This window comes from Prionailurus viverrinus, chromosome B2 (assembly GCF_022837055.1).
Source record: "Prionailurus viverrinus isolate Anna chromosome B2, UM_Priviv_1.0, whole genome shotgun sequence".
Classification (NCBI taxonomy): Eukaryota; Metazoa; Chordata; class Mammalia; order Carnivora; family Felidae; genus Prionailurus; species Prionailurus viverrinus.
The window spans coordinates 214,424-233,774 of record NC_062565.1 but is presented as its reverse complement, the minus strand read 5'-3'; the positions used below and the strand labels follow the sequence as shown (position 1 = coordinate 233,774).

The 19,351-nt window shown below is 40.4% G+C and overlaps 2 protein-coding genes across 10 annotated transcripts in view; both read right to left on the bottom strand.

Moving 5' to 3' along the window:
- The window catches only part of LOC125165718 (olfactory receptor 2G3-like), a 278,541-nt gene that overhangs the window by 74,403 nt on the left and 184,787 nt on the right, over positions 1 to 19,351 (bottom strand). The gene's annotated exons all lie outside the window — the stretch shown is intronic.
- On the bottom strand, positions 16,548 to 17,516 carry LOC125165710 (olfactory receptor 5V1-like). Its single transcript, XM_047858912.1, has one exon. The coding sequence runs from the start codon at positions 17,499 to 17,501 to the stop codon at positions 16,548 to 16,550; it is 954 nt and encodes a 317-aa protein (XP_047714868.1). The 5' UTR covers positions 17,502 to 17,516.

Below are 19,351 nucleotides of genomic sequence, written 5' to 3'. Positions count from 1 at the left end.
GGATTTTGTCCTCAGGGACAATGTCTGCAGATGGGTTTACTTGCTACTTGAGGGGGTGTTCCTGACATTGAGTGTGCAGAGAACAAGAATGCTTCTGAACATCTCACATGCCTGGAAAAGCCCCCAAACAGGGAATTATCCAGTCTAGGTTCAGTGTGAAAGAATCTACAAAAGGTCATCAGGAATGTTGTTGAGAAGTCCTGTCGTAGATGCACTGTGGCTCAAGGAAGCCACTATAAGACAAAGCTGGTCAAAATGCTGGCCCAGTTTTATCCTCCACATCAGGATATTACAGCTGCACATGGAAGTGAGTTGTGGGTGGACAAGACCACGTTGATCACTCATCATCAGGTATAAAGAACTGGAGAGAAGATATGGGAAGGAAAGCACACCCCACTCACTGCAGAGCATTGACCTGACAGGCTGTGCCTATCCCTGCTGCCTCCTGAAGTAGGCTTCGCCCTCACCACTTCAACAAAACCTTCCTGGTCAAGGCCAATAATCACTTCTCTGCGTTTAGTGAAATTCATGGTTGAATCTGATTTCTTAACAATTAAAATCCTTGTTCTTGTTGACCCTGAAGTAAAAGAGTTTGTGGAAGAGTGGCTGGAAGTAGGAGCATGAAGTGAACTGACCTGGTCTAAAGGGATACGTTTCCCCTGTGACACTAGGTGAGGTCACAGCCAAGAGAGAGCAGTGGGAACAGAGAACTGAGTCTTGTGATTCCTGAAGGGAACAGGGCAATGGGGACCACTCAGAGTGAATTCCACCTCTGCGTACAGGACACCAGAGTGCATGCCTGTGGACTTGTCTCCCGATTCTCTAGACTCTATAACACAAGACAGAGTGGGCTGTTGGTGGGGGGTGGGTTTTGGGGAGCATGGCGGGAGGGTAAGTATGCTGGGCACAGAGGAAGGGCCAATGCTGTGTCCTCTCACTGTCCTTTCTGACCCCCACCATCATGGATCCAGACCCACAGGGCAGCAGTGCAGTCTGGGGGAGGCTGAAGGCTCAGATAAAGTGGAGGTTAAGAATCTGAAGGCATCTTTGAAGCCAAGGAATGAGAAAGAAGTCACAGGAAAGGCTACTTATTATTGACTCCACTTTTACACTATTTATAGGGTTATTTTCTCACAAATGTGGAACTGTAGGGACAGGAGCAGATCTGTGGTTACAGAGGCTGGCTGGGGCAGAGGGTTTACTAGAAAGGTAGAGGGATGGGTTTGGGGTGATGGAACTGTTATATGACTTGACTATGGCTATGGATACACAAAACATATAGTCACAGGGTAAAAATTATTGCGTATAAATTATACATTAATAAAAATTTTGGAAAAGGAGAAGTGGAAGAAAGGGAACAGGCAATTAATTGTATAAGCTTGGTGGAGATCAAGCATGGTGCCACAAAGAGAAGACATGGCTGTGGGTAGAAGTATGGGCAGCTGGACATGGTGATCTCATAAAGGCCTTTGGTCACCTCCTTTGGAAAGTCTTTCCAGAACCTTTCTTTTGTTTTTGTGACACTTTTCATACCAACTGTTAAACTTACTACATTGTATTCTGATTACCTGGTAGATATGTCAATTCTCCTCCTTATATGATGGATTATTGGAAGATGGGAATTAAGACCTGACTTCTACCTGGTTGTGGGTCCTGAGGTCCACCAGGTACCATGATGCCTCATACTAAGTTGGTGGCCAACAGCAATTCCAAGGGGAATAATAAGTGAATGAGGTAAGGGAGGCTGAGGTTAGTGTGAAGCTAGACAATCTACCTGGATACTGACCATGACAGTGTGATGGCCAGTGTGGTCACTCAATTATCTGCACAGACACCCTGGCAATGGTCAAAGTTGGTGGTGCTAGGAGGTAATCACGGGTGCAGGTGCATAAGGCTCAGTGAGAGTAGGGACGTGGCTGGAAGGTATGTAGGTGATCAAAACAAGAGGCAGAACTTTTTGTGTGATGGGGAAGAATCAGGAAAAAAATAAGGAACTTAGAGAATGAACAGTGTAAGAGAAGGAGAAGCTTTGAACTGAGGACAATAAGAGAAACAGTACATGAGAGAAAACCTGCCTGTTAACACACAGATCATCATGAAAAGGTAGTGGTCAGTATTAGGGACTCTTTTCATAATATTGCTAGAGTTCTCTGGAAGTGTATCAATGATGAAATGATTCAAAGGGAAACAACTCAAGTGGAATAAGAATGACCTTGTGGGAAGGTAAAGAAAAAATGTCATGTTGCCTGTTTTTATTTTTCTCCATGTAGAACTTCCACAAATGAAAACACCTGCTTTCCTTCCAAATTATACATTTTGAAAAAAAAAATAATTATACATTTTGCTCTTAGAGACAGATGCTTTTTCAAAGATGCAGTTATATTTTGGGTTGAATATAGGAAAATAATAACTCCTTACTCATAAAGGGGAATTGATTAAGGATTTGAAAATTTTCAGCTGTTTTGGTAAGAGGAAGATATAATTTCACCTTGATTTGCATAGCAGTCATTGAGAAAGCACTGCATAAATTATTTATATGCCAAATCATGGTTTCCATGCACTACTGTAATAGTATTTCTTTAAAACCACTTGTGTGTGAGGAGAGTTAAGATGGTGGAGAAGTAGGAGAATCCTGGGCGTTCCTTGTCCCACAAACGCAGTTATATTGAGGTCCAATCACTTGGAACACCCAGGAAATCAATCACTTGTGTGTGGGGAGAGTTAAGATGGTGGAGAAGTAGGAGAATCCTGGGCGTTCCTTGTCCCACAAACGCAGTTATATTGAGGTCCAATCACTTGGAACACCCAGGAAATCAATCTTTAGAGGAACAGAAAGATCTTTAAGGTTGGAAGGAGACAGTGTGGCAGGTATGAGGTGCCTGAATGTGAATTGGGGGAGAGAAAAACCAGTGGTGCTGTGGAGGGGAGGGAACTCTTTCCACGGAGAGACAAAAGGGAGAGAAAGAGAGAGGGCTTGTGAAAGTGCAGTGTTGGGTTCACAGAGGAGTAAAACCTCTCTGGACCAAGGACTAGGGAGCAAGAAGTACTGAATATCAGATGTTTTTTTGAAAACAGCGTTTGGAGCTGAAACTGTGAGATTTTGGAAGTGTGTGACTTTCTTCATTGCTGAGCTACAGTTTGCACTCCTGGGAAGGAGAAAAGAGCTGGCCCTGGAGTGCATAGTGTGGTGTAGGATATCTGGGATGCACTAGAGAAAACAGTCCCCATCCTGGAGTACTTTTGGAAGAGGATACATTGCCTCTCCAAGGACAAAAGAGCCTGCAGGTGCCATCAAGGGCCTTTCATCAGCAGGGGACAGAGGCACGTACAGAGGACAGACAACTTGGTTGTGTTTTTCTCAGTGCTATGCCAGAGATTCCAAACACTGCTGCAGGCGCAGGACTGTTTTTCTGGGACTAAAGACATCAAACACAGTGAAAATCCTACTAAAGAATGAATAAGTTAACCAGGAAATTAAAAGAGAAATCAAAAATATGTGAAAGCAAATGAAAATGAAAACACGACAGTCCAAACCCTTTGGGATGCAGCAAAGGCAGTCCTAAGAGGAAAGTATATTCCAATTCAGACCTAACTCAAGAAGCAAGAAAAGTCCCATGTACACAACCTAATCTTACACCTAAAGGAGCTAGAAAAGGAGCAGCAAATAAAGGCCAAGCCAGAAGAAGGGAAATAATACCAATTAGAGCAGAAATAAATGATACAGAATCCAAAAACAAAAAAAAACAAAAAAGTAGAACAGATCAATGAAAGGGCTAGTTCTTTGAAAGAATAAACAAAACTAATAAACTCCTAGCCAGACTAATCAAAAAGAAGAGAGGACCCAAATAGATAAAATTATGAATGAAAGAGGAGAGATCACAACCAACACAACAGAAATACAAACAATTATTAAAGAATACTACGAAAAAATACATGCCAACAAACTGAGCAATCTGGAAGAAACAGACAAATTCCTAGAAACATACAAACTATCAAAACTGAAACAGGAAGAAATAGAAAATTTGAATAGACCCATAACCAGCAAATAAATGGAATCAGCTGTCAAAAATCTCCCAACAAACAAGAGTCCTGGGCCAGATGGCTTCCCAGGGGAATTCTACCAGACATTTAAAGAAGAGTTAATACCTATTCTCCTCAAAAACTTCCAAAAAGTATAAATTGAGGGAAAGCTTCCAAATTCATTCCATGAAGCTAGCAATACCTTGATTCCCAAACCAAACAAAGACCACACTAAACAGGAGAATTGCAGACCAATATCCCTTATGAAACTGGATGCAAAAATTCTCAACAAGATATGAGAAAATTGAATTTAACAGTACATTAGAAGAATTATTCACCATGATCAAGTGGGATTTATTCCTGGGCTACAGGGGTGATTCAATATCCACAAGCCAATCAACATGATATATCACATTAATAAAAGAAAGGATAAGAACCTTATAAACCTGTCAATAGATGTAGAAAAAGATATGACAAAATACAGCATCCATTCTTGATAAAAACCCTCAACAAAGTAGGGATAGATGGAACATACCTTAACATCATAAAGGCCATATAGAAAAGGCACACAGCTAATATCCTTGATGGGGAAAAACTGAGAGCCTTTCCACTACGGTCAGGAACAGGACAACGGGAACGGGAACAGGAACAGCAAGGAAGAAGTCAAACTTTCACTATTTGTAGATGACATACTTTATGTAGAGAACCTGAAAGATTCCACCAAAAATTTATTAGAACTAATACATGAATTCAGCAAAGTTGTAGAATATAAAATCAACATGCCAAAATCAGTTGTATTTCTATACACCAATAATGAAGCAGCAGAAAAAGAAATCAAAGAATCTATCCCATTTACCACTGACCCAAAAGTAAGATACCTAGGGATAAACCTAACTGAAGAACTAAAAGACCTGTCCTCTGAAAACTATAGAACACTTATAAAGAAATTGAAGAGGACACAAAGAAATGGAAAACCATCTCACGTGTATGGATTGGAAGAACATACATTGTTAAAACGTCAATACTTCTATTTTTAAAAAAATTTTTTAATGTTTTATTTTTTTTTTTAATTTTTTTTCCACGTTTTTATTTATTTTTGGGACAGAGAGAGACAGAGCATGAACGGGGGAGGGGCAGAGAGAGAGGGAGACACAGAATCGGAAACAGGCTCCAGGCTCCAAGCCATCAGCCCAGAGCCTGACGCGGGGCTCGAACTCCCGGACCGCGAGATCGTGACCTGGCTGAAGTCGGACGCTTAACCGACTGCGCCACCCAGGCGCCCCTAATGTTTTATTTATTTTTAAGACAGAAAGAGCAGAGCATGACTGGGGATGGGGCAGAGAGAGAGGGAGACACAGAATCTGAAGCAGGCTCCAGGCTCCGAGCTGTCAGCACAGAGCCCGAAGTGGGGCTCAAACTCACGAACTGTGAGATCATGACCTGAGCTGAAGTTGGTCGCTCAACCGACTGAGCCACCCAGGTGCCCCAAAATGTCAATACTTCTAAAAGCAATCTACACATTTAATGCAATACCTATCAAAATACCACCAGCATTCTTCACAAGCTAGAACCTAGAATAAATCCTAAAATTTTATGGAACCATGAAAGACCCCAAATAGCCAAAGCAATCCTGAAAAAGAAAAAACTGGAGGAATCACGATTCTAGATTTCAAGCTCTACTGCAAAGTTGTAATAACCAAGATAGTATGGTATTGGCACAAAAAACAGACATATAGATCAATGGAATAGAACAGAGACTCCAGAACTGGACCCACAACTATACGGTCAACTCATCTTCAACAAAACAGGAAAGAATATACAATGCAAAAGACAGTCTCTTCAACAAATGGTGTTGAGAAAACTGAATGGTGACATGCAGAAGAATGAAACTGGACCACTCTCTTACACCATACATAAAAATAAATTCAAAATGGATGAATGACCTAAATGTGAGACAAGAAACTATCAAAATCCTAGAGGAGAACACATGCAGCAACATCTTGGAAATCAGCCAGAGCAACTTGTTACAAGACACATCATGGAAACAAAAGCAAACATGAACTACTGGGACCTCATCAACAAAAACTTCTGCACAGTGAAGGAAACAATCAACAAAACTAAAAGGAAGCCTAAGGAATGGGAGAAGATATTTGCAAATGACATATAGATAAAGGGTTAGTATCCAAAATCTATAAAGAACTATCAAACTCAAGACCCAAAAAAACAAATAACCCAGTTAAGAAAAGGGCAGAAGACATGAATAGACACCTTTCTAAAGAAGACATCCAGATGGCTAACAGACACATGAAAAAATGCTCAACATCACTCATCATCAGGGAAATACAAATCAAAACCATGATGAGATACCACCTCACATCTGTCAGAATGGCTAAAATTAACAACTCAGGCAACCACAGATGTTGGTGAGGATGCAAACAAAGAGGAACCCTCTTGTACTGTTGGGAATGAAAATGGGTGCAGCCACTCTGGAAAACAGTATGGAGTTTCCTCAACAAATAAAAAATAGAACTACACTATGATCCAGTAATTGAACTATTAGGTATTTACACAAAAAATCAAACATACTGATTCAAAGGGACACACACACACCCCAATGTTTATAGCAGTACTATTTATAAAGGCCAAATTATGGAAAGAGCCTAAATGTCCATCAATTAACAAATGGATAAGAAAGATGTGGAATATTACTCAGCAATCAAAAAGAATGAAATCTTGCCATTTGCAATGATGTGGATGGAACTAGAGTGTATTATGCTAAGCAAAATAAGTCAGAAAAAGATACCATGTGAGTTTACTCATCTGTGGAATTTAAAAAACAAATGAATATATGGAAAGGGTGGGGGGGAGAGGTGAGAGGGGAAAACACCACAAGAGACTCATAATCATAGAGAACAAACTGAGGGTTGGTGGAGGGATGTGGGTGGGGGGTGAGCTATATGGGGTATGGGCATTGAGGAGGGCACTTGTTATGATGGGCACTGGGTGTTGTATGTAAGTGATGAATCACTGAATTCTACTCCTGAAACCAATATCACACTGTATGTTAGCTACCTAAAATTCATATTACAAAAGTAAAACATAAAGAAAGAAATAAACTTTTTTCTAAACCATTTCATCAAATAAAAAAGGAGATCATTTTGTATCAGATGCTTCCTTCAGATAATACAGAGAAAATGTAATGTTTCCCTCAAGATATGTTTAACGGGATCATAAAATTAACTTTCACACATCAAATTCTGTTAGGGTGATTCCTGGCAGGATCAAACTAAGGCACAGATCACTGGAACTTGTGCTGCATATTGATATAATTATTCCCAAAGGAGGACTAAGGTGAGGTTTTCTAAAAAAGACAATCTTTGAGCAGACAAGAGAGAAACATTATGGTTGTGTGAACTGGTGTTTTGAAGATCTTCACTCAAATTTCACTTGATTGTATTTTCAAACGAAAAATTGCAGTACTGTTCTGCATAACATTGTTTGGAAATGCACAGGGGTCATGGATTTGGGGTCAGGTCCCTGCACTCATGACCCATGCTTCTACCTGACGTGTATTCTCATCTGATATGAATTTGCAGTTGGATCTGAGTGAGGCTGGAAGGGGACAATCATGGGAATAGTTCTGAGATGTGAGACTAAAGAAAAAATTGTGTGTCTTTAAGTAAAAAATTAGTTTCCAAATCAGCCTTAAAGCAGGATTTAACCATTGGTGATATTTTTGTGTATATATATAAACACTCAAATATGTTAATAAAAGTCAGTAAGTTGGTGGTTTAATTAGAACTTTGAATATAGTGGGTCATTGTCACAATAACTGAGTTCATCAGAATAATTAATGGAATGAAATAAGTGAATAAGTGAATGAAGGGTTGCATGGATACACAGAGATGATATGAACAAGGACCAGATCTCCTTCATCTTGGGTATTGAAGATCTTAGAGAAAAACAAACACTCAAGCTTTCTTGTAGTGTCTTCCTTTCCAATCATAAGAACGCTTTCCACGTCACAGCAGAGGGTGCGTTGTGTGCAGTTACTGATCTCTCCTTTCCCTGAGGAGGCCTTAGACTTGGAAGAAAGTTCATGCCAATGTTGTTGGCTAAGTGGCCTGCCCCAGAGGCCTCTTCCAGGAGTCAAATTGGGAAGATGTTAAAACCGTGAAGAAAACTGAATTAGAAGTGCCAATGGCCAAGCAAAGGCAGCTGCTGGGAAATAACCTTGGACGCAGTTGGAATGCATGCCTTGATGAGGCGTCTTGCTCTTCGGGGATAAACAATTACATACTTACTGACTTTGTGAAAACATTCACAACATTTTAATAATATAATTATCTGTATGCTTTCCAATGAGCCCCCAAGTGACCTTGGTAAAACAAGACCTTGCTTGACAACAGCAATTTCCAAGGAGACCATTTTAATTGCTTGGAAACTCAAACGGATGGCTTTAGCAGTTGCTGTTTGCTCTGTGTTGAAATGGGTGGGCTCCTTTCTGGTACAGGTCCTGATGAGCACACAGATTGAGTACAGATTAGCAGTTTCCGTGATCTGGAGTCTCAGAAAGAAGATAAACACTGTCCGGGTCTCCAGAGCTGCTCTAGTTACCTACTGTCTGTATCAGAAGAAAGAATTCAGACTCCCAAATTTCAAATCCTTCTTTGTTTTGTGATTAAGTGAACTGGAATAATCTAATGAAATGCTCCGAACAGAGTGATTCAATCCCTCATTTTTCTTTTTACCTAGTTTATGAAAACGATAAACCATGCAGCTAAGTCTCAATGTAGCATGTACATCAGTTAAGAGTACAGCTTTTAAAACTAGATCCTTTGAGTTTCAATTGTTAGATAAGTGACCTCAGAAAGCTTGTTAGCAATTCTGTAGTTCAACTGCTTATCTGTAAAATGGTAGTAATAGTATCTCTCTATGTGGTTGGTGTGAAAATCAAGTAGGTTAATATATGCTTATCCTATTAAATAGTTACACATAATCTTCCTACCACCCAAAAAACAATATGTTATTTTCTACAGTTACTTAGTTCAAATATTATTTTTGCAATTATGTTTTTAAAAATTACACTATTTATTGTACAGAAAAAAATGAAATTAAGAGGGACACCTGGGTGACTCAGTCAGTTAAGTGTCTGACTATTAATTTCAGTTCAGGTCATGATCTCACGGTTTGTGGGTTCAAGCTCTGCAGTGGGCTCTGTGCTGACAGCGTGAAGCCTGCTTGGTATTCTCTCTCTCTCTCTCTCTCTCTCTCTCTCTCTCTCAAAATAGATAAATAAAAAAAAAACTTTAAAAAATAAAATTAAGAAAACCATAATGATCTTGACTAAGATTGCACTGGTAGCAGTAACGCCCAACCTCAGACTCCAATCTTTTGACAAGAAGTCTGAGGACACTTCCAGCACCTCACAGCTATTTCCATGCCCAGCCATAATTGCTGCTACAGCCAATTCTTCCAGTGCTGCCAGGGTTGAAACAGAATGGAAAGCTGCATCTGGAAAAAATAAGCATTGACTATTTTGTTTCACTTAATGTTAATCAAATTTCAAAATATAGGATCAGGTTCATGGTCTGGCAGCACAAGCCCACTCACCCCATCTCTTCCACTAAATGCTGAGAAAAAAAAATACCTGAAATTTGAGAAGCTATTAAGATAGCTAAAAACTAAATATTAACAGGTGGGTTAGGGAAGAATACTAGAATTCGAAGAACTACCAAATTGGCAGTGTTGACCATATTTTCCTCCAGAATTCCCAATCTGAGTTCAACACAATCAGAAACAGAAGTAACACAGCACCACAGCCCAGTCAGAGAAAGCTCTAGAAGCCCTCTGTCTCTGGCTCAAGGAGGTGAAGAGCAATTCCTAATGCTGACAGGGAGGAATACCAAAAGCTCTCCTAGTCCAGGCTCTTGAGAGAACATAACCAATAGGAAGAACAGAGAGAGAGAAATTCATTTAAATCTCTGGCAGGCTGGACTCCCAGGGAGAGCTGAGGCTGCAGACCAAGCCTCCCACGACAGCTGAAGTTACAAATGAGCCCGTCCTGATGTGATGCCCAGCCCATTCTGTGGCAGCAGTGGGAACAGAATCCACAAGAGTAAAATTTCTGATAGAGGGGAAGCTACCTCCCCACCCCTCGCACTGGCGGTCCCCGCGAGAGCTCCGCTGATGTTCTCTCTTCCTGCTGCTCCTCAAGCCAAGTGTAGTGGAGAAAGTTCACGGCAGAGCAGCGTAATTAGAGGTCTAGATCTCCATCCAGAGGACCAAAACGGGACCCCACAGAATCAGATATTACAGGGAGATAAAAGAGAGAGAACAAGTTTTGCATGTGTGAATCTGATACTAAATAGCAGAGCAAAAACTTGGAGAAGTAAACTTGATGGGACACTCAGTGGACTGATCTGAAGAACACTTAAACTTTTGAAGATTGAACCAACATTACAACCATAGCCCAGAGAGGTGGGCTGGAACCCAAGGCTTGAACTGACCCGGATTAATTGCCTGCTAAGGCATCTGTACTCTCCTAGGATTGAAACAAGACCCAGAGTCTTATAATATTCAAAACAATTAGAATATAATCCAAAATATTCAGCATACAAAGAACAAAAGAATCTCAACTTCCAGGGAAAGACAATCAATAGATGCCAATACTGAGAAGACAGAGATGTTGGACTATCTGACAAAGAATTTAAAGCAGATGTAAAGATGTTTAAGCACGCGATTGAAAACACTCATAAAAAAATATGGAGTAATAGAGTGTCTTAGCAAAAAAAAGAAAAGACAAATGGGAACTTTAGAACTAAACTACAATCACGAAAATAAATACTGTTGGATGGACTCAGTGGCAGAATGGAGATGAAAAAACAGAGGGAATAAACTTAAATTTGGGTCAGCAAAAATGATCCAACATGAGGAAAAGACAGAAAATACTAGGAAAAAATTAACAGAGCATTGGAAATCTGTGAGACAATAACAAAAGGTGGCATTTCTGTCACCAGAGTCCTGGTAGGAAGGAAAAAAAAATGTGTGATATTGAAAAATATATATTGGAATAAATAATAATGAAAAACTTCCTAAGTTTGGTAAAAAATATAATTCTACAGATTCAAGAAGCTGAGACAACTCTAAACAAGATTAATGCTCCCAAAACAATCTACAACCAGAAATAATAATGAAAATTAAAGAGGAAATACTATAAACAGCCAAACAAAAACAAAAGATCAACTATAGACTAGTGATTTGAATACCTGCAGATTACTCAATAGAAACTATGAAGGCCAGGGGTGCCTGAGTGGCTCTGTCGGTTAAGTGTCTGACTTCAGGTCAGGTCATAATCTTATCGTTCATGAGTTCAAGCCTGGTGTCAGGCTCTGTGCTGACGGAGCCTGGAGACTTCTTCAGATTTTGTGTCTCCCTCTCTCTCTGCCTTTCCTCCACTTGCTTTCCCTCTTTCTCAAAAAAATAAACTTAAAAAAAAAGTTAGAAACAATGAAGACCAGAAGAAAGTGGAATGATTATACAGTGCTTTTCCTTAAGGAATGATGTCAGATAGAAATATTCTCAGATTAGTGAAAACCCAAAGGGGTGATATTCACAAGAACGTCACTGAAAGAATTACTAAAGGAAGTTATTCAGACAGAAGGGAAATAATACCAGAGGAAATTTGTAAAATCAGGAGTGAAGGAAGGGAACAGCAATAGTAAACATAGTAGGCTATCTTTCTTCTACAAAGTTTAAAGAATTCTCTTGATCAAAGAGAAAGTCTCAAGGGAAATCAATGAATACTTGAATCAGATCAAAATCAAAATGTAATTGTAAGATGTGTGAAATGTAGCTCAGGTTGTGCTTAAATGCTTCTATTAGAAAATAAGGAAGTTCTCAAATTAATAATTTAAACTTCAACCTTAAGAAAATGGAAAAAGAATAGAAAAGGAACCCAAATCATGTAGATGAATGAAAATAAGAAAGAATAGTAATCAATGAAATTGAAAAGAGAAAAGCAAGATAGAAAAATCAATGTAACCAAATGCTAGTTCTTTAAAAAATAATTAAAATAATAGGCCTCTAGCAATATTGACAAAGAAAACTAAAGGGAAGATAGAAATTAGAAATATAAATAATATCAGAAGCAAAAGATGTCAGCTCTTACCATTTCTATTCAACATTTTATTGACAGTCTTAGTGCAAAAAAGAAAAAAAAAGGTTGAAAAGGAAGAAGTAAAACTTTCTTTATATTTGAAACATAATTTTGCCATAAAAATGCCTTTGGAATCTACCAAAACAAAACAAAACCTACTTGAAATATGCTGTGAGGTAACTCAATCAGAAGAAGACAAATATCATACAATTTCACTCATATGTGGAATTTAAGAAACAAAACAGAAGCTATGGAGAGGGGGAAGAGAAATGAGAAGGGAAATAAACCACAAGAGGCTCTTAACAGAGAACAAACTGAAGGTTGATGGAAGAAGGTGTGTGGGGGAGAGGCTAGATGGGGAATGGACATTAAGGAGTGCACCTGTTCAGATGAGAACTAGCTGTTGCATGTAAGTGATGAATCACTGGACTCTATTCCTGAAGCCATACTGCACTGTATGTTACTAACAAGAAATAAAAAGACAAGACAAGAAGGAAAGGAAGGAAGGAAGAAGGAAGGAAAGAAGGAAGGAAGGAAGGAAGGAAGGAAGGAAGGAAGGAAAGAAGGAAGAGAAAAAGGAAGAAAGGCAGACACTAGTAAGAAAAATTAACAAGAGGACACCCAAAGAAAGTTGCTTAGGTCATACAGACAAACTGTGTTTGGAACTGATGTCTTTGAGAGATAAGACTTCCATTGATAGTCTGAAAATTTTGATGTTGGTGAATCTTCACAAGAAGGACAAGTGAAAAGAGCTACATGCACCCTCATGTTAGATGCGTTAACTGATGGATGCCAGGAACTGTGGCATTTCTTAATTGTATGCACAAAGGCACACATTTTCTATTTCTAAGAGTTGGAGAGGTGTTTTTTTTTAATCTAACCAGAAAATAAGATGTTCTCATCTTAAAACTCGAGGTTTGGTGAGATAACACACAAATTCATTGATTCCCTTCTTCCAGACCCCACACCTTATGCTGTAGGTAAAGGAGTAGACTATGGGCTCACTTCCAGGAAGTTGTGAACTTGGTTAGGCAAAGAGCCTAAACCCCTGACCAACTAAATAACATATGTTGCATACCTGTATTGTCTTATTTTTTTAACTTTTTTTTACTCATTTTTTGAGAAACAGACACAGAGTGCAAGTGGGAGAGGGGGGAAAAGAGGAGAGAGAGAATCCCAAGCAGGCTCCTCACTGACAGCACAGAGCCTGAGGTGGGGCTCGAACCCACAAACCGCCAGATCATGACCTGAGCCAAAGTCAGACACTTAACTGACTGAGCCACCCAGGCACCCCTGTATTGTTATCTTTTAAATGTATGTGCTTGAGACTAATACAAAATTAGTTCATTAAAATATGTTACTGGGGAAAAAAAGAAAAATTAACAATCTTTCAGTAGATAATATTATTACACAAAATCATTTGTGTTCCTGTATTTCTATACACCAGCAACAAACAGCTGCGAAATCAAATTTAAAGAAGAGAACCAGAAGCAAGAGCACAAACACAAACCATAAAATATTTTGGAATGAATTTCACCGAAACGACATGGAAGCATCTCCACACTGAAGACTAGAAATCAGTGCTGAAGAATTTGAAAGCACAAGTAAATGGAGAGATAAAACATGCTAATGTGCATCACGTAACCTAAACTGGGATGACGTGGATCCCAACGGGGTAGACATTGGCTCTTGGGATACAAAAAAATTCTTAGATATCAAAATGACTCATGTCCCTCCAAAGGCCACAGTCCATGAACAACTACACAGTATATCTGAGATATGAAAATGTCATGGGGATGGGATGATTAGGGGGGAATAGGGTAAAGCCTCCTTAGGGGGATAATTTCAAAAGATCAGGAAACACTGCTCTATATAAAGTCTCTCCAAATTGATCTATACTTTCAACGCTTATAAAACTCCAGCAGGCTTTTGAGTAGAAATTGATAAATTGGTTTTAAAATTGATTTGTAAATACAAAGATACTTGGAATGACCCAAACATTCTTGAAAAAGAATAAATTGGAGTATTTAAACACCTACCTCAAGACTAACTACAGAGCTACAGTAAGCCTGACCTGACTATGTGGGGTCGGTAGATGAATAGATCATGGGACCAAAAATAGAAGAACTTGTGTGGGAGAGAAAGAGTGAAAATCAGCTTGAAATGATGGAGAAAGCAGCCTTGCCATTATTCATGCTGAAGGGCAGACACGGATATGCCACCTGCAAAGTCAGCAGGGCATACAGGAGCATTTCAGGGGATGGCTGCTTTCTTCTCAGGAGCATCCAGATTTACTATGCCATCTCTGGCTGGGGCACCTAACTGCTAAACAGTCCTGGCCACAGGAGAGCACCGAGCCTCTTGTAAATTCCTGCTTCTCCCAAACCCTTCTCCACAGCGCACCCCATTTAGAAATCATCCCTGCTTCCCGTAGACCCTGCTCAGATTTCTTCAGATGGGAACCACACCTTACCAATGACACTTGCTTCCTTTCTGTGGTCAAGTGTGATGCATACTGGTTGCTCTGGAGGACCCTCCCTCACTGCAAATCAGTAAATCTGATTTTTGTCAGACTACAGGTTACACCTGGTGGTCTTTGGCTGGCTAAGCTTAAATAGAACAACGTAAAGCATCCACATAGAACAAGATATATGTGCCTGATTAACTTTTACCAAGGTGTCAAGATAATGCAAGGTGGAAATGTTAGTCTTTTCTGCAAGGTGTGTGGCAATAATGCAACAAAACACAGGTATGTTTTCAGAACAAAAATAATAACCCTCAACATTACATCAACAATTAATTTGAGTTGGATCATAGACCTAAATATAAAAGCTACAGGAAAGTACTTTGTGGTTCTATGGTGGGTGAAGATGTCTTAGAGTACAAAAACCCAAAGAACTAACAGTCAAGGAAAGAAAAATATGATGAGCAATTGGAATTCATCAAAAGTAAACACCTTTGCTTTTTAAAAGACACTATAAAGGAAAGTGGAAAGCAAGCCATAGATGAGGAATTGGATGAAAAAACTGGGAATATGAATCCTGAGCCCTGAGTGGGGAAGGGTTATTCAGAGTTTCTAAAGGAGATAAGGTTGTAAGAAGGCAGTTGCTAGAACACCGAACACACAGGCTGCAGACAGTCGTCAGATGAAGACAGGGGGTCTGCACAGAGGCACGGTAGGAGAGGGCCGCAGAAGGGACAGGTGCATAGGGACAGGTGGCCAGCACAGGCACTCCGTCAACACCAGACAGGACACAGATGGGGAATCAGGACACCGGCTAGAGGCGTGAGCCACTCATAGGAGCAGGAGAAAGGTGAGGGATGGTGGCCCCTCCACCCTGAGCCTCTTCTCCCCACCTGCCAGCCCCCTACTCCCTACGTTGCAAGCGGCTTCTTCTCCCCACCTCCAAGCCTCTGTCCTTATCTGTCATTTTCTCTCCCTTTCCTGTATTTCTTTCCTGCACCATTTTGCCTGTCCACGTGTCTTGCCTTCATGTCTGTCCCCTACATGGTGATAACACAGAAAAAGCAGAAAGTTAGTACCTTCACTTTTAACACATGTAATTCCTACTCTCTTGTCTAACTATAGCTACTATGCAGCAAAGAGTTTCTATTCCCCCCAAAATCTGCAGTTACCTTTCTGTATACTTTTCTCTGATTCTGTGTTCTAAACTTTAGATAAAGATTTCCTGAATTCAAAGTACCTTACAATATAGCGAACTGCCGTGGGGGCTTATTTCTAGAAAAATTCCTTTAGCATATCCCGCTTCTGGGACAGAGTAAGGAATATAAACTGGAATTGAGAAACCATGACTATCTTCTTTCCAGCATGAATATGAATGGTCACGGACCCATGCAGCTGGTGGCTCACACAGCACTGTCAAAACCGCTGTAATGTGAACTCAGTGCCCTGGTTACAACGCTTTCTTAAGAAGAACCTAATACAGAAAGAAGAGCCAAAAGCATGACTTAAGCAATAGGAAGAGAAATATAACGAACACATAAGGAGCATTAGGAGAAAGCGTTTCACATTCCTCAACATGTAAGAGGTCATACAAAAAGGAAGGAAGTACCAGGACGTGATGTCCACCGAGCACATATTGCGTGAAAGAGTGGCATCGTCTTTAGAATGAAGGATTTGGGAATGGACAGTCTCGCGAAGAAGAAAAGATCTAAAAAGAGCAACATCCATGTCTCTCCCACAGGACTAGCTGAAGCTCAAGAATACGGTCACTAAGGCTTCAGTGTGTCAGCTGGTCACTCTCTGTCCCCAGGCTGCAGTGAACTTGTAGGTTGAGTTTCAGTACAGACAGCTGCTGGGAAAAGCTAATTATCTGATACAAGAATATTGGTTACAGGTGAGTGAAAGTTACATCTCAAAAGAAGGGATCGGTGGCTTCCACCTTCTCCCCAACACCTTCACGGCCCCTTTGATGTCCTTATTCCTCAGTGTGTAAATTACAGGGTTTAGCATGGGGGTAATGACACTGTATAACACAGAGATTAGTCTGTCTTTCTCCAGCGAGTATGTTGAGACGGGCCGCACGTATGTGAAGATGGCACTACCGTAGTACAGAAGGACAATGACCAGGTGCGAGGCACAGGTGGCAAATGCCTTTTGCCTCCCCTCTGAGGAGCGGATCCTCAAGATGGTAGAGATAATATAGAGGTAGGAGAGGACGATACCCAAGAAAGGAGCCCACCCAATGAAGACCCCAATGGACAGCAATGCCAACTCATTGACAGAAGTGTCCCCACAAGACAACAGCAGCAAAGGGGGGATGTCACAGAAGAAATACTGAATCTGGTTGTTGCCACAGAAGGGCAGGTGGAAGGTCAGTGCTGTGTGCACCACTGAGTTGAGGAAACCCCCAGTCCAACACGAGGCGGCTAAGCGGCCATACTGGGCCCTGTTCATAATCACTGAGTACCGTAGAGGTTTGCAGATTGCAATGTAACGGTCATACGCCATGGCTGCCAGGAGGAGACACTCTGATCCCACGAAGAAAATAAATGCAAAAAGCTGTGCCATGCAACCCAAATAGGAAATGCTCTTCTTCGCTGACAGGAGATGCACCATCATCTGGGGGACGTTGGTGGTGGTGTAGCAGATGTCAAGAAAGGCCAAATTCCTCAGAAAATGATACATGGGGGTGTGTAGATGTGGATCAGCCACAGTCACCAGGATAATGAAGATATTTCCTCCCAAAGTACAGATATAGGTCAGAAAGAAGATGGTGAAAAGTAAAAATTGTAAATCAGTTAGATCAGAGAATCCCAAAATGATAAATTCAGACAGAACTGTTTGATTCTTTCCTTCCATGCCGCTGGTTTCCTTTTGGGGATTGGGCAAAAAGAAACACTGACTGCAGTAATCATGTACTGCAGCAGCAATGGTCTGCAGAACAAGAGAAGAGTGTTACAGAGGACAGTCATCCCAATGACTTCAGATTCCAGCCCAGAACGGCAGCGTCCTCCAGAGCTCAAACCTACCACCACACACAGACATAAGTGTATCCAGTGTTTCCCTTGTAAATAAAACCTCAAACATACACAACACAGACAGCATTTAATTAGAAAAAAAACACCATAAGGGGCACCATACATCCTAAGAGCCCTGTGTTAACAGTAACGGGTCAGGTCCACCTGCATTGTCTCAATGAGCTGTGAACACAGTGTGTGCAAGTCTCCAGACAAAACCCTTCATTTCTCCACTAAAACCCTTTACTGGTGATTTGGGTTGTGTCCTCCTAAGAAATTTTCGGTGCATAAATATTTTTTAAAAACATTTATTTATTTTGAGAGATGGAGACAGAGCATGAGTGGGTGAGGGGCAGAGAGAGGGACATAGAATCCAAAGCAGGCTCCAGGCTCTGAGCTTTCAGCACAGAGCCTGATGCGGGGATCAAACCCACAATCCTGAGATCGTGACCTGAGCCGAAGTCAGACGCCTACCCAACTGAGCCAGCCAGGCGGCCCACGGTGCATAAATATTTAAAACAAGGCTCAGAAAGTATATGTTCTAACCTGCTTTTTCCTCAAACGCCATATTGTCATGATTTCCCAGGAGTATAAATATTCTCCCGAATCATGATATTTGAGTTACATACAGGTCTTCATATGAATACAACAAACTTTTCATATACCCACCCTTATTAACGGATATTTATATTGTTTTCTTTATTTAATTTATTATGATAAGCTTTAGTAATAAGCACACTGAATTAGAATACCTGAATTTTGGGTTAGGTTACCTATATTTTAAAAAACTTTCCAAGAGATTCATTCCAATAAATTAGAGACTGGGTGATCTGAAAATTTGAAGAGCCATTTGGCTAATACAGGATTCAGCATCCATACGGACAGTCACCACAGGAGCCACGTGGAGGGGGTCTTGTGCCCATGTGGACAGTCACAGCAGGACCCACACAGAGGGGGCACTCGTGTCCACACGGACAGTCACGTTCCAGTTTCTAGATGAAAACACTGAGTCTCAGTGAAATAAATGTCTGGCAGAGTTATATAGCCATTGGGTGGAGAAGAAAGACAGTTTTATCTTTCTCGAGCTAATATACTTTCAACTGAGTGTCTAAAAATTAATTTCCCTTAACTGATGAGAACAGAATGTTCTCTAAAAATACTTTTAATGTGGTTTATATTCATACACTTGGATTATTTTCATTAGTTTCAAACTTTTTATGGCTTATATCTCTATTAATGGTGATATACTATCTGTAGTGTCTTGATGATTGAGTCTAACTGGTACTAATCATCTGGTCTTTTACTTGAATATGTTTATTTGAACACTGGCTCTCAGTAGAGTTGTTATTTCCTGGCCCAGCTGTACATTAATTGAATGTTTGTAATCATGCTATTAAAGAATACTGTTCTAGACTTTGTCAGTTAATAAAAGCCCTTGGTAAAACTCAAATGGTTACACAAAGAATCCCTTAGTTCAAAAGGCTCAAGTTCTAATTCAAGAATTAGTTTTGCAGTTTGATATCAGAAGCAAATTATAGGATCTAAAGAGAGAAGTAAACTGTTGAGGAATGAAGGGGGTACTGGGTCTTTATTCAAACAGCACTGCTTCGGCCATCCTGTGCCCGCGTGCCAGGTTGCTGGTGCTATTGTTTTCACTGCAGGCTCCTCTCCCTGTGAACTACTCTGGACATT

Coding starts and splice junctions, on each gene's coding strand:
- LOC125165710 (XM_047858912.1), bottom strand. CDS start 17,501: ATGGAAGGAAAGAATCAAACAGTTCTGTCTGAATTTATCATTTTGGGA.